The sequence below is a fragment of the Aotus nancymaae genome, unplaced genomic scaffold (assembly GCF_030222135.1).
Source record: "Aotus nancymaae isolate 86718 unplaced genomic scaffold, 86718_ANA_hifiasm-v0.15.2.pri h1tg000062l, whole genome shotgun sequence".
Taxonomy (NCBI): Eukaryota; Metazoa; Chordata; class Mammalia; order Primates; family Aotidae; genus Aotus; species Aotus nancymaae.
The window spans coordinates 33,466,824-33,481,909 of NW_026988476.1; the positions used below are offsets into that span (position 1 = coordinate 33,466,824).

Consider the following 15,086-nt stretch of genomic DNA (forward strand, 5'->3'; position numbering starts at 1 on the left):
CACCTGTAATCCCAGCACTTTGGGAGGCTGAGGTGGACAGATCACCTGAGGTCAGGGGTTTGAGACCAGCTTGGCTAAAATGGAGAACCCCCATTTCTACTAAAAATACAAAAAAAAAGTTAGCCAGGCATGGTGGCGCACACCTGTAATCCCAGCTACTCGGGAGGCTGAGGCAGGAGAATTGCTTGAATCTGGGAGGCAGAGGTTGCAGTGAGCCAAGATGACGCCACTGCACTCCAGCATGAGCAACAAGAGTGAAACTCCGTCTCAAAAAAAAAAAAAGAAGAAGAAGAGAGAAGGGTTTCCTCCTCTGATTGGATGAATGGGCCAATGTGCCAAAGTGGCACAATCTTCAGACTCTAGGGGCTTGAAAGGGTATAAAGGAGAGGCCGAGAGAAGGTGGAGGCCCTAGGCCTGAGTCAGGAATCCTCAGGAAGGAGAGTGAGGGCAGCTCCTCTGGGAGAGACCAGGAGAGCTCCCAGATGCATGGAGGCTCCTGAAGAGCAAGCAGTAACATGGGGTTGGCTATGAGTGCTGGGTTCAGACTGTCTCGTGACCCACGGAAGGAGGTTTATGTTGGGGCCTTACATCCTGATGGAGCAAGGGAGCTCACCTCCTCCATCCCTCCCATGAATGAGTGGACCAAGGACAACTCTTTAGAGGTCCCTAATTCCCTACAACTCTCAGATACTCTCTCAAGCCTCTCTGCTCTCCCTAACCCCTCCCGCAAGACACAGAGTTACACAACTTTCAGAAGCTATCAGTTATACATTCAGCATGGAATCTCAGAAACCACACTGGCCCTAGAGTCAGGCAGGTTTTAGCTTGAGGCTGGCTTTGCTACTTACCTTGGGCAAGTTACTTAACTTGTCTGATATTTTATTTACTCATCTGGAGAACAGATATTATAATTAGGGATACTCATCTTATTTCATTAAGGATGAGATGGAATAACATACATGAAGCTCTTAGCTTAGTGCCTGGCAGAACTCAGTGAGCAGTACACATCAGCTGGAAGAATTAGGTTTGTGTGCAGCGCAGAGCCTGGCAAGCAGTAAGAACTCTGTAAATGTTTGTTTCTCCTCTTTCCCATGTTCTTATCTCTCTCTAGCTCCTTCTCATTTTAACCTTGACCACATCCACGTATTCTCTTATTCTCCTCAAGCACATTCTGACCTAACTAAAAAACCAATGAACATGATACAATTTGCCTTTTTTTCTTCATATACCACCACTCTAGGAGATAAAGAGATCTTGAAGTAACTGGCCCAAAAAAAAAAAAAAAAAAAAAAAAAAAAGACAAAGTCTTGCTTTGTTTCCCAGGCTGGAGTGCAGTGGTGCACTCTTGGCTCACTGTAACCTCTGCCTCCCGGGTTCAAGTGATTCTCGTGTCTCAGCCTCCCAAGTAGCCAGGACTACAGGCATATGCCTCCATGCCCAGCTAATTTTTGTATTTTTAGCGGAGACGGTGTTTTGCCATGTTGCCCAGGCTGGTCATGAACTCCTAGGCTGAAACAATTCACCTGCCTTAGCCTCCCAAAAAGCTGGGATTACAGGCATAAGCCACTACACACAGCCAGCCTTCCTTTTTAAGGATAAAAGTTTGGACCAAACAAAGAAACACCATTTGTAAAAATAGTCTATCATTACCTCTCCACTTTAGTGGGGATACCAGAGAGTCCATCTCCACAAAGAGCAAAGGGTAGATGAAGGTAAGTTATAGAAACTGCAGGTGTGTGCAAGCTGGGAGCCTGGGCAAATGGATGTAAGAATCATAGCACCATAAGCCATTAACTCACCCACGCATTCATTTCTTCAGAAAATTTTTTTTTTCTTTTTCAGAAAATATTTATGGAATACCAACTACATTGTAGGCCTGTGCTAGTTACCTGGGAGACAGTGATGAATGAGATAAAGTCCAGGCCCTCATGGAACTTATATTTTTGCAAGGAACACAGGTAATCACAGCATGATGTAATAAGTGCTACAACAAGGGTAGCAGAGGGTACATGGGGGCCCAAAGGAGGATTACTAACATAGAGTGGGCTTAGAGAAGACTTCCTAGAGGAAGTAAAAGTCTAAGCTAAGACGTTAAGTGTAAAAAGGAGTTAGCTGGAAGAAGGATGTGGAGTGTGTGGAGCAGTGAGGAAAAGGGAATATTCTAGGCAGGGGAACTCTATAGGTGAAGGCTCTGTAAAGAAAGAAGGTACGATGTATCTGGAGAGCAAAAGTACTACTATCTGGGTGGACCACAACAGAGAGAAGACAGGTCAGGGGAAATGAAGCTGGAGAAATCAGCAGGGGCCTGAGATAATGGTTTGTTCCTGTATCTGTCTGCAATATCATAATCCTGTCTACCAGAATGCCCTGTGTCTGTAGAGCTGCCTACGCTGTGTAGAGCAGAGCAAGAACTGTAAGATCTGCAAGGTGCTGAAGGGTCTGTGATGGTTTGGCTCTGTCTCTGTTCTGCCTAGATTGGGTTGGCATGGCACCTTTGGTGAGGACTTTCCTAACCAGAACAACGTGGCTCAGCCCACTTACTAGAAAGGGGGCAGGAGAGGATTATCCTGTGACCTGGGCTCTGAGACCACAGTCCAGATGCTCTGCCTCCAACTTTGTGCAAATCACTTAAGCTCCCTAGCCTGCCATTTCAGAAACTGTAAAATGACAAGCTTCTCCAGGTGAGCTCTAGCCAAGGTGCCTTCCAGGTCTAATGCTATGATTTGAAGAGACAACATCCAATTGCAGGGTCTGACTGGTCCCTGGTTCCAGAAGAATCAGTGACCTTTGAATATGAATAACAAGACTTCAGGATTACTGACTAGCCCTGTCCTCCTTTTGTGCTTTGAATATTGACTTACCCGCTGCTTATCTGGGTCTACAAAGCGTATCCCAAAATAGTCTTTCTCAAGTAGGTTCAGGTGGTGGCAAAGAAGGTCGAACAGGTACTGGCCTTTGGCATCTCTCTGCAAAGAAAGCAAGCTCCATTGAGGAATGAGTGGGCTTTTTCAGTTTAACTTTTTTTTTAATAGCTGTTAAAAGTTGTTTGTAACTCTTGCCTACGAAAGGGGTAAATGTCCATAACTATGTCTTCCACATTGTGATACATGATTGTCTGGAATCCAGAGGCTTTTAGCACCTGGAAGGAGTCTAAGAATCCTGCCTACCAAAAAGATGTCAGAGAAGTCAGGTTACAGGCTGGTAAGCCCAGTTCCCATCTCAAATGCATAAAGCTTTCTTAAACTGTAGACATAGGGAATATCAGTGTGGAATACAGCAATAATTACACCAGGCCCAGGTGGCTGAGCCTCTGAAGTAAATCTTCAATCCACCAACTTCCCCCTCTCCATTACCAACACCATAGGTCAAGCTACCACCATCCCTCAACAGGACCACTGCCAGAGTCCTCTAACTGATCCTCTGCCTCTGCTCTTGCCCTCTTTAGTGCATTCTCTGCACAGCAATGAGGGTGTCCACAGTTTAGACATCATCTCTTTTTTGCTGAATAAGTGATCAGGCACATAGTACGATATTTAAACATACAAAAGGATATACTATGAACACTAAGTCTCCCTTCCACCCTAGCCACCCTGTGCCCCAGTTCTTCTGCCCAGAAGCAACCATTATCACCTTCTCGAATATCCATTTGTTTTTGTTTTTGAGATGGAGTCTCATTCTGTCACCCAGGCTGGAGTGCAATGGCACAGTCTCAGCTCACTGAAACCTCTGCCTCCTGGGTTCAAGCGAGTCTCCTGCCTCAGCCTCCCAAGTAGCTGGGATTATAGGCATGCACCACCACACCCAGCTAATTTTTGTATTTTTAGTAGAGATGTGGTTTTGCCAGGCTGGTCTCTAACTCCTGACCTCAGGTGATCCGCCGCCTTAGCCTCCCAAAATGTTGGGATTACAGGCATGAGTCACCATGCCCAGCCCTTTTGTATATCCTTTATGTGATGTTTTATAACACAGGCAAAGCTACATATATATACATCTCCCCTTTTAAAAATACATTTTGTAACATTTTTAAACTTTTTTTCTCCCACTTAGGGTATCTTGCAAATCCTTCTATGGCAATATATATAGATATACCTCACAGTTTTTAACTGCTGCATGTCACTGCAATGAACTTAAAATTATTTACCAGTTCCATATTGATGAAATGTGTTTCTAATTTGCTATTACAAACAACGCGGCAGTGAACATACAATGATCTTTATGTTACTCACTTCTCTTAATACTTGTTGCTCTCAGAATAAAATGAAAACTCTGATCATGGCCTCCCAGGCCCTATATAGCCTGACTTCTGACTTCTCTCTGCATTCACCCCAAATCATTCTCCTCACTATACTCCTGCCATGGCCTTTCTGTTCTTGACACCCCAAGGCTTTTCCGTCTCTCTGCCTTTGTATTCCCTCTGCTGGGAATGCTCTTCCTGCAGCTCTTTGCAGTCACTCCTATTTTTTGAGGACTCAGCTCAAATGTCTCCTCTTCAGAGAGGCCTTTCCCTGTAGTATAGCCCTTCCCAGTTACTTTCCATCTCATTTTACCGTTTATGTCCTTCACAGCACTTACATTAATCTGTAATTACCTTGTTGATTTGTTTAGTTATTTATTTACTGTCTGCTGCCTTTCTACACTGTAATTTTCATGAGGTCAGAAGCCCCAGAACTTAGCACAGGACCTGATGCATGGCAGGCAGGTCCTCAATAGTTATTTGTTGAATAAATTAATGAATGAATAGAAGGAAAAAGGTTGGCTAAAAGATTTCACAAAATGGTGAAAAGCTAGGCTGTTTATAACCCCATAACCTTCTACTTCAGAGACCTGCCTGGGTGCCAAGGATGAAGTGGGAGGAGAATGACTTGCAGGAAACGGTCAAAACATCTGGAGCCTGCACAGCATCCATCGCTGGGCCTGTCTCCAGTGGGCTCTGCAGCTTAATTCAGATGACCATCTCTGGCGGGTCCATGTCTAATTTTGCATACAAATTGAGGTTGTATGAGGAATTTCTGCGGTGTAGTGGTTGTCCTGTTTGCCTCACAAATTGAGGTTTTATGATAAGACCCAAAGATCTCTCCTGTGCCAAGGCCCAAGGCCATGGGTAATTACAGAAGGGCCTGGCCCTGCCACAAGAACAAGCATATTTTTTAAGACCTTCACAAAAGGTTTACACCTCACCTCTTCCCCTTCTGCTAGCTCACCCCATAACACCCAAGGAGAGCTAGGGCAGGATGCTTATCTCGCGGCAGTTATGTTAAGAAGTTTATCCTTGCAAGAGCTGGAAGAATGGATGAGTAGACAGTTCAACCACAGGAGGCAACGTGGGCAACACCCCTCCTCTTCTGAGACAGGAATAATACAGGGTGGTCACAGGAAAGTAAAAATTCCAGACAGCAGTTTCACAGGACTAGAGGCTATGGGCTGACAAGACCCTGAAAAACAGGGCATGGACCAAGCTAGCTAAGACCTACTGAACCCAATGTGCAGCTGGATTTGACCTAGATTTCTCCTAGGATCTCATTATAAACTCATTAACATACTAGATTACACACCTACCAGCACCATGACTGTTCAAAGACCACCCATATTTGCTTTAAAAATAGGTACCACTGCAGTTATGAGAAATCTCTACCTTTTTGCAAGAATTTGCATGAATATTCCACCCCTTGGTTGAAGAAACCTATAAAGATAGAAACCCCAAACCCCACTGTGCGACTTTCTCTCTTGAGTATGCCTGCATTCCCTTTTCTTGAATGTATACTCTTCCCTTTGCAATAAATCTCTACTTTTACTATTTTCTGACTCTTCCTTGAATTCCTTGACAGAATTCTTATCTTCTTAATGGTATCAAGAGCCTGGACACCAGCTGGGGTGGAGGTCCCCACCAGCCGACTGATATCACTTCTGCTGGTCTCGCACTCCCTCTCACAACATAAGCCTGAACTCACAGGCCCTATTCCCCCCATCTTTGGTCTTTCATAGGAGAGAGTGACTCTCAGGACAGAGACTCATTATGAATCATGCTGGGACTTCTGGGTGGTGGGCCACAAACCAGGTCTTTCAAAGTACTCCATCACAACTTTCTTTGTGCAGGGCCTGTTAACTACTTCTTCACTGATGCCCAGAGAGTGAGAAGAGCTTAAACAGGTATTTCAGGTTCTCTGGGAGCAGAGGAAACATGTTCAACTCTATCCCATGCAGGATATCCTACACTCAGAGCAACTGAAATGGAAGAGTGAGAGACAGTAGCATATTTTCATTGGTTTTCTCTACAAATTTTACTTTGCACCAAGCTGGCTATTACACTGTGATCAGCTGGTGTGAGGTTTTTTTTTTTTAATGAAAAAATGTTCTTTACAAACACTACTACAATATGATGTGTGTTTTAAGGGCTGGAGAAGTTTGCTTCCATATATACAACAACCAGATTAGTAATGGGATAGAGATGGTTAGAGGGAAAATATGCTTCTGTGATGGAAATCAAACGGACTTTTAATAAGAATCCTGCCTTCCATAAAACTACTCATTCTCATGGGCTGGGAGCTCAGATGCACTTGTAAGGGTCTTAGCTGGTAAGAACCCTGAACTAAGTAGATCCAACTTCTTATTTCTTCCACTTCACAAGAAGAAAAAGGAAGCATGGCTTTTTCTCTTGGAGTAGTTAGGAAATAAGGACATATCCCATTACCCATTCCCTAGAGCTACAATACAAAAGACCTTTTTCTGGTTATTTCTCAGCACCTGGTGAATCCCCTTGCTCCCCCACCATGAAGTCATAGTTCCCTCAAGTTACCATTTACCAGTTACCAGTGGTAGATACACTGTTTTGAGCTACAGGACTCTTGCACAGACTAATGAAGAGAAGCATCTTCCTTTGCTATTTCTTCAAGGCTGGGGTGGGGGTGAGGGGAATGAGGAAAGAGGTAGACACAGACTTCCTTCTTGTAGCAGAATTCCACGAAATTTAAATCCTTAGCAGATATGCAAAGGTAGAATCAACTTAAAGCACTGCTGCTGCAGAGGCACCTTTCACAGAGGGTTGAGACAAAGCCCTTTCTCTGAGGTACTCACACCTATGGCTGTTGGAGTGGCCTGAGGCAGCACTGGGTGAAGTCACATGCAGCTGAACCATCATGATGGGCTCCTTACAAGCCAATGGCAGGGGCAAGATTTCAGAAGTTTTACAACTTCCTGGGCTTGTGGGTCCCCTTGCACTGCCTGATGCCAGCTGTGTTCTGGAATACCCTCTCTATAGTCTCCCAGTCCTAAGTCCAGGGGTTTCTGGAATATTCTGTGGCAGCCAGTCTTGTCTTTTGATGGCATGGCAAAGCCATCTTCTCCTCCCTTTGCCTGCAGTTGCACTAGAATTGTGGCTAAACTGAGTGTTGTGCATTGAATGTCGTGCCATTGATTATACTGGAGAAACAGACACTTGCGCTGACAGGTGATTACTGTTCAGTCACAAAGTCAGAGCTCCGAGCCTGAGGACGTTTATCTTCAGACAAGTGAGCGGAAGCAGAGCACCCAAATCCTCACTCTGTAGCTAAACTTGTGAGGTTATTCTCTTTCCAAAGACATTATTGGGTCAGAATAACTTATTAAGCACTCATTTAAAAAATAAATTTATATTTTATGAACCACAACAGTACCTAAACATATTTGAAAATACTAGCGCCTATACGTACAACCCATTTATTCTCTCTATATGGTGCATAGAATGATTCATGAGCCTCTTGGAATCACTGTGAAGCTCTGCGGGTGGGATATTCTGGTTCTCTATGGTTTGCCTATTATTTAGGGAAGGGACAGAGGCAGCAAGCAGTAAGCAAGCTTGGGCCAGTGACCTAAACTATTCAAGGTTAATTGTATTTTCTGTCTAATCATCAGTATCCATGAGCAGGAGAGAAGCTTTATTTTAACCCATCATGGATGAGGTTAATCCCAGCCCTCTGGCAGGCAGCATCCTGATGAGAGAAGCCAACATGCAGAAAGCCCCACTCATTAGACTCCACTTCATTCAATCCTGCTTACTTGTGAGGCACACAAGTACCTCACAAGCAAGTGCAAACAAAGTGAGTCTAGAAGAGGGCAAGAGTGATTCCATCTTCCTCCTGGCCACATGCTATGATCTTGGTTCACAATCTGTTAAAGGGTAGCTGGCCTTGGTTTCAGGGGCCCTTAGAGAAGGCAGGGGTAAAATTGAGGGATTACAGAAAGTGGGCACCTATAGCCCACAAGAGTCCAGAGGTAGAAGAAAGCCACACTGAGATTAGGCATCCTGGAGGAAGGGCAAGAATTGAATGAGTTGTCCTTGGAGGCCCGCCAGGGAAGGAACGGTCATCCCCTAGTGGGATGGGATGGCACCTTAGCCTGCATTCTAGCTTAACTTTATATTTAGATTTCCTGTAGGCCAAAGACTTCCTTGCCTTCCTTATCAGTGGCGTGACGGCATGAGTGGTGTGCTGATGTCTGCCAGGTTCCAAAGTAGATGCTGTGTAAAAGCACTTTAATGTTACAGAGGAGCAGCCACATTAGCTCATCTTCTCAGGGTCATGGCATTAGTAAGCTGAGCAGAAAAGTGTGAATCAATTTCTAGGGTGCAGTCCCTGCCTCTGTGGTCACACACTACACCCAGCCCAGCTTTCTGAGGCAGAGGGAGGGTGTGGGGCACAAGGATTAACAGCAAGGCCCCAGATTTCCTAACCTCAGCACCTTCTTTACACTTTTTTGAAGGGAGGGAAACCCTGCCGAGCTCCTGGCACAGGAGCCCACTTTTCCTGCTTAGTTGTAAACCAACGAAATCTGTCCAGGAACTGCTGAGGTTGAAGCTAGAAGAGCAGCCAGTTCACTCTGGGAGAAGATTAAGAATGCTCATTCCGGCCAGGCGCAGTGTCTCAAGGCCTGTAATCCCAGCACTTTGGGAGGCTGAGGTGGGTGGATCACCTGAGGTCAGGAGTTCGAGACCAGCCTAGCCAACATGGAGAAACGCCGCCTCTAGTAAAAATACAAAAATTAGCTGGGGGTGGCTCATGCCTGTAATCCCAGTACTTGGAGGCTGAGGTAGGAGAATCACTTGAATCCGGTAGGCAGAGGTTGCAGTGAGCCGAGATCGCGCCACTGCACTCCAGCCTGGGTGACAGAGAAGACTCTGTCTCAAAAAGAGAAAGCTCATTCCAGGGGAAATGTAGAGACGTCCATCTGTAAGCCATACTCTCTTGAGTACCAGGTCACCACAAATGTGGCAAGGCCATGGCTCAGCCCTACCCAGGTACTCTCCTCTGTTTCCTACTCTCAGAACTCAGCCATCAGGTGGGGAAGAATGGGGCCCAAGCAGGCTCTTGGTATCCAGACCACAGTGCCAGGAAGCTGCCGCAGGGCCAGGTAACCCATGTGGCTCCTGGAGGAGTGGCCAGGCCCCAAAGTGGAGGGAAATCAGAGCTCAGAAGGAGAGAGGGTCAGTGCTTCTTAGCCGCTGTTCTTGCCAAATCCTTAAATACAGCAACTTCTTTGCTCCAACAACCCCCATCTACATGCAAATTGAGAGCTGGAGTGGTTTTCATGATACCACACAGATATCTCTAGGGTCAGATGCCAGGTGCAGTGCTGCAGGGAACCTTGTTGGCAGTCTTCACTTGGGTCAGAGAACTAGTTTAGCTCATCACCACATGGTGTGGCACACAGGACGTGCACGTGGGGCAGGGAAATCACATTCAGTCTGGAACATGGAGGTCACTGTGTGCAAGGAAATGTCATGGGAGGGAGGACTAAGTGTTCTGTCAGCACAGATGGCCCAAAGCAGACTCAACAAGGGCAATTAAGACCCTCTGAGCAGAACTTCAAACCTGCTGTAGTACAGCTTGTAAGAGCAGGGCTAACGAGAGCGCTAGTCTTATTGAGATATCAATGGTGATGCTTCAAGAGACAAGGTGTCTCCATTTCTATATGAAATCTTTGTACTCTGTGAAAAACAGAGCCAGGTCTGAAGAAAAGCAGACAACTCATTCATCTTTCCTATCTTTGGTGAAGCCACTTTTATAAAGTAAGGTGACTCTTAAAAGCATCACTGCATCTTGCTATTGACTGAATAAATTTTAGTTGTATTTTTCCAACCAGTGCTGAATATCTCAGTGGACTAGTCATGTCACAGCTGCAGAATTACTGGAAACTCAGCCAGGCTTGTTAGAAAAAAACTCATTACTTTGTATTTGTGAAGCGCATATTCTCTTTCTCTATTACCTGTCTCTCTCTCTCTTTCATTTTCACACATACCCCCCGCCTCCGCCAACACACACACATTCTCTAATACAGCTGCGTTTCTCATACAATGCTGCTTCAAATAACTTGTAAAGAAAATTCAGAATTTGGGGAAAGACTGACTTCCCTTGCTCCAACCCTAAGGACAGCTGACAACTCATTTTATTGCTTTTTTTTTTTCTTGCAAAGGAGAAATGCATGATTGGCAAATCTGGGAATTTCTGAGGGTATAGGGAGTATCCTGGGTGGCCAGAGTCAGGAGACACATGAAAAACTCACTGGTCCTCTTAACTCTATTTCCCTCCTCTTCCCAAAAAAAAACGCTTACTGGTCAGGGGCAACATATGTGATGGATCCTGAGGTAGACATATTTCATTAGTAAACAGGTCAGGATCCTTGAGTTCTGAGTGCAGTTTCCTTTTCAACTATCTTCAACAGGTTACTCATGTTCCTTAGAGGTTGAGGCACACGGAGGAGAAAGGGGAGGAGCTCTGGGAAGGCAAAAGTTTTGAGAAGGAGCACTAACTAGACTTAAATTCAAGGCCCTGATCTGCTACTTCTCAGCTTGTGATCTCAGACCCACCCCTTAATCTACCCAAGCTTCAGCTTCCTTATCTATAAAACGGAGTTAATTCTACATCTCTCCAAGGATTATTGTGGGGCTAAAAACAAGACACACAATATACATAAAAACCCTGTGAATTTTCCTGCCATCTTCCTCAGCCTCTCGTGACCTCTTCTTCCTCCAGGATGGAAGGACTTGAACACACAAGGCCTCAGCAATGAGTCAATGCACTCAGGGAACAGAAGCCTCTCCTCTCTGGATAAGAATGCATGAATGGATCTTGGCTACATGTCTACCTTGTAGTGTCCTCAAGATATGAGAGTGGCTACCATTTTGGAAACATGCCCAAAGTGGCCCTTAAAGTACAAATCTGCATCTTGTTCTTCCCCAAAGGCTATATTTTCCTCATCAGATCAGAAGAGTACACATTATGAAATATGTGCAAACAAACCAAATCCCCTCAGAAGCCTGGCAGCTTCTAGTCAGTACCACAGAGACAAAGGCAGAGTTTCTGTAACAGGCTCCTGACACGCTCTCTAGAAAGGAGGAGTTGAGTAAGGGGAATGAGATATGACACAATTCCAACAGACACCATACCTTTTAATGCCTTTGCTTTAATTAGAATAAAAAGAAAAAAAGCATTTGGCAAAATATATTTCAAGAAATTAACTTAGTGCTCTGATCTCTCTAAAAAAACAGAAGAGGTTCCCTTTGTAGTTAAAGCTCCAGGAGCCACCTGCAGCATTAGACTTGTCCCCCTTGCATTCCCTAGGGGACTGCACAACAGGATATTGACAGATAAAGGAGGGAGGGATGGGCAAGTAGGACCCACAGCTCTCTGACTGAAGCCCCAAGTTCCCTAGAGCATGCCCAGTCACACACAGCTGCTGGCATCCTATTCCAGGACCAGACAGGTCATTTTCACTGCTTCTCCTGAGGACAACCAGGGCCTCCCCTGAAAGCCCCTTGTCACAGCAAGCAGAACTTTGAAGAAGAGTTCCATGACCTGCCTTGATCTGTGGTCCCACTAGTGGAACAAAAGCCAGGTTTAAGCCTCTCTTCCCAGCACTAAGTACAAACTTCACTGGAACAACAATACTGAGAGTCCCAGGAGAGGAGGAGTGAGACAGCTGGAGCCCAGAGCCAGACAGATGGGTGGAAAGACAGTTTCTTATACAAATACTGAAGCCTAGCAAAGTGGTAGGACAAACCCCAAATCTTCCAGTAGTGGCTGTCCCAGTGATGGAGGAGAAGAGGAGAGAAGAGGAGAGGGAGGCAAGAGAGGAGGCAGATAGCTAACTCACTCAGAAGGCAGCCTTTCCTTAATAAACAGCAATTAGGAACCATACCATATTCTGGACCAGTGGTTCTCACAGCTGAGTCCGCACCAGAATCATCTGGAGGGCTTGTTAAAAAGAGAGATTGCTGGGCCCCGCCCCTAGAGTTTCTAGTTCATAGGTCTGCTGTGGGGCCTGAGAATTTGCTTTTTTTTTTTGAGACGGGGTCTCACTCTGTCACCCAGGCTGGAGTGCAATGGTCTTGGGTCACCGCAACCTCTGCCTCCCGGGTTGAAGGGATTCTCCTGCCTCAGCCTCCCAAGTAGCTGGGATTACAGGCATCCACCACCACACTCAGCTAATTTTTGTATTTTTAGTAGAGACGGGGTTTCACCGTGTTGGCCAGGCTGGTCTCGAACTCCTAACCATGATTCACCCGCCTTGGCCTCCCAAAGTGCTGGGATTACAGGTGTCAGCCACCACACCCGGCCGGAGAATTTGCTTTTCTAACCATTTCCCAGGTGATGCTGCTGTTGCTGGACTGGGGATTACTGGCATCTGTTGGTCTTGCAGCTCCTAAAGCCAAGACTACAGGAATAAGGGAAAGAGAAGCAGATATTTGACCTCTGTCACAATCCAACTCTGTCAGCACAAACCTCACTTCCATTAACCTTCCCGTTTTCATATATCAAGAGTACCAGCTTCAGAGCATTAGGCTGTGAGTTAAATACTCCAGAGAAACGCTGATCCTTCCTGCCAGGTTTTCAAATTCTGCCTTTCATGACAGTGGGCAGCTACCCAATCCTGGCTTGAAAGTTTGAGCCCCCAATTACCAATTATTTTCAATGGCTAACTAGCTCAAAACTCACTGCACTTTTGCGATGAACTAGATCATCAGACAGTAAAGCTAGCAGTTCTCATCAAACTCAATCCAGGGAAATAATTCCCCTTCTCACCCCCAGATCTGCTGTCAGTGACAGGGAGTCTGTTTCAGAACATGTCCTAACCTGACCTCTGGGCTCTCTTGTCTAGGAGGCAGGGCTTGAAGGTGCCCCAGCCCTCAACCTGCTGTCTCCTCTCTACATCTGTGCTCCTTGAGGCTCCTTAGTCAGAACTCTGTCTTGGCTGTCATGACCAGCCTTCTCTTTTCTCTCTTTTTCCTGGGAGAGGATCCAGCTGCCCCTCCATGGAGGGGTTAGGGTTGGTAAAGGACATATACTCTGAGCATGTAGTTCCATGCCAAGGAGGCAAGTCTTCCATGTTTAGCTTTGGCAGGGAGTTTGGGGCAGGAGAGAAGTGATGGGAGTAAGAAAAAGCATATTCTGATTATGATCTCTTGGGCAGGTCATTTTTCCTTTCAGGGCCTCAGTTTCTCTATCTGAAAATAATCTCATGTCCCCTTAGGTGCTCAAAATTCTCTGATTCTGTTATTAGTCGATCAAAGTAATCACATCCCAGGGCCATCTTCTCCTAAACAAGGATTTAAAAAAGTTTTTTTTCTTTAAAAAGGGTAATCGGGTAGCTTTAACAAGGTAGATGTTTATCGTTAGTGTAATTAATCTAAAAAACTCAGGGCCATTGCTCAAAGTAAATGGAAAGAGTAACTAAACAGAATCCATTCAATTTTAGAAACTGCCTCTAGCAGTCCTGACACAGTGAGCACCATTATGTGAAACTATTATCCTGCTACGGTCTGGTCATTTTACATTCCACTGTGAGCGATGGAAAAGTCCCATTAGATCACTTAATGCATGCCTGCAGCCTCATAAAATGGGGATTGTTGCAAGATCTTCTCAGAGTGGATCCTGAGGCTAGTACCAGCCTCTGTTCTTCCCAGGCCCACCATTTCCTAGACTATAACCCAGGCAGCAGTGGGGCTATGCGAGGGTCTTAGGGGTGACAGTCTGGCTGGGGTGAGGGTGGGAAATAAAGGTTTATCTGTACGATCTTGTATATAAGATTGAGAACTCTTCAAATGTCCAGATAAAGAAGGGATAGGGACTGACAGAGATGGAAAGGGGCTGATAAAGTCCCTTCCAACTCATCTCACTTAACCAGAGGCAGAGCCTCTGAACCTTGACTGAGGTAGAAGCTGTGAATGTGCTTTGAGACAAGTACCATTGGGTCTCTCAACTTGTTAGTTTCCTGAGGGTACTCCCAGATGTGATATTTCAGTGGCTGAGCAGCAACATACATCTCCTGGTCTATAAATAATTCTTGGGGCTGGGAGTGGTGGCTCGCACCTGTAATCCCAGCACTTCGGGAGGCCAAGGAGGGCAGATCATCTGAGATCAGGAGTCTGAGACTAGCCTGGCCTGAACGGTGAAACCCCATCTCTATTAAAAATACACACAAAAAATTAGCCAGGTGTGGCGCAGCTAATCCTGTAATACCAGCTACTCTGGTGGCTGAGGCAGGAGAACTGCTTGAACCTGAGAGGCAAAGGTTGCAGTGAGCCGAGATTGTGCCATTGCACTCCAGCCTGGACAACAAGAGTAAAACTTAGTCTCAAATAAATAAATAAAAATAAAATAAATAATTCTTGGACTTGGAAATGTATTTCTTTTTTTTTTTTTTTTTTTTTTTTTGAGACGGAGTTTCGCTCTTGATACCCAGGCTGGAGTGCAATGGCGCGATCTCGGCTCACTGCAACCTCCGCCTCCTGGGTTCAGGCAATTCTCCTGCCTCAGCCTCCTGAGTAGCTGGGATTACAGGCACGCGCCACCGTGCCCAGCTAATTTTTTGTATTAGTAGAGACGGGGTTTCACCATGTTGACCAGGATGGTCTCGATCTCTTGACCTCGTGATCCACCCGCCTCGGCCTCCCAAAGTGCTGGGATTACAGGCTTGAGCCACCGCGCCCGGCCGGAAATGTATTTCTTAATGTGCACTGGGGGTAGGGTGGGAATGACGAGGTCCCCAGTGCATCAGGAAGAACCGTGGTCCAGGCTTTGCGGTGTGATGGGAGAGCAAATGGAGGAGGCAAGTTT

General features: G+C 45.7%; 1 protein-coding gene across 5 annotated transcripts in view; it reads right to left on the minus strand.

The window, feature by feature from the left end:
- FRMD5 (FERM domain containing 5) overlaps positions 1-15,086 on the minus strand; it is a 343,658-nt gene that overhangs the window by 51,709 nt on the left and 276,863 nt on the right. For all 5 annotated transcript variants that reach the window (XM_064365997.1, XM_064365995.1, XM_012442288.2 and 2 more), the window contains exon 2: positions 2,862-2,966. In XM_064365997.1, coding sequence (XP_064222067.1) covers positions 2,862-2,966 — 105 coding nt within the window. The remainder of the gene's footprint in view (positions 1-2,861; positions 2,967-15,086) is intronic.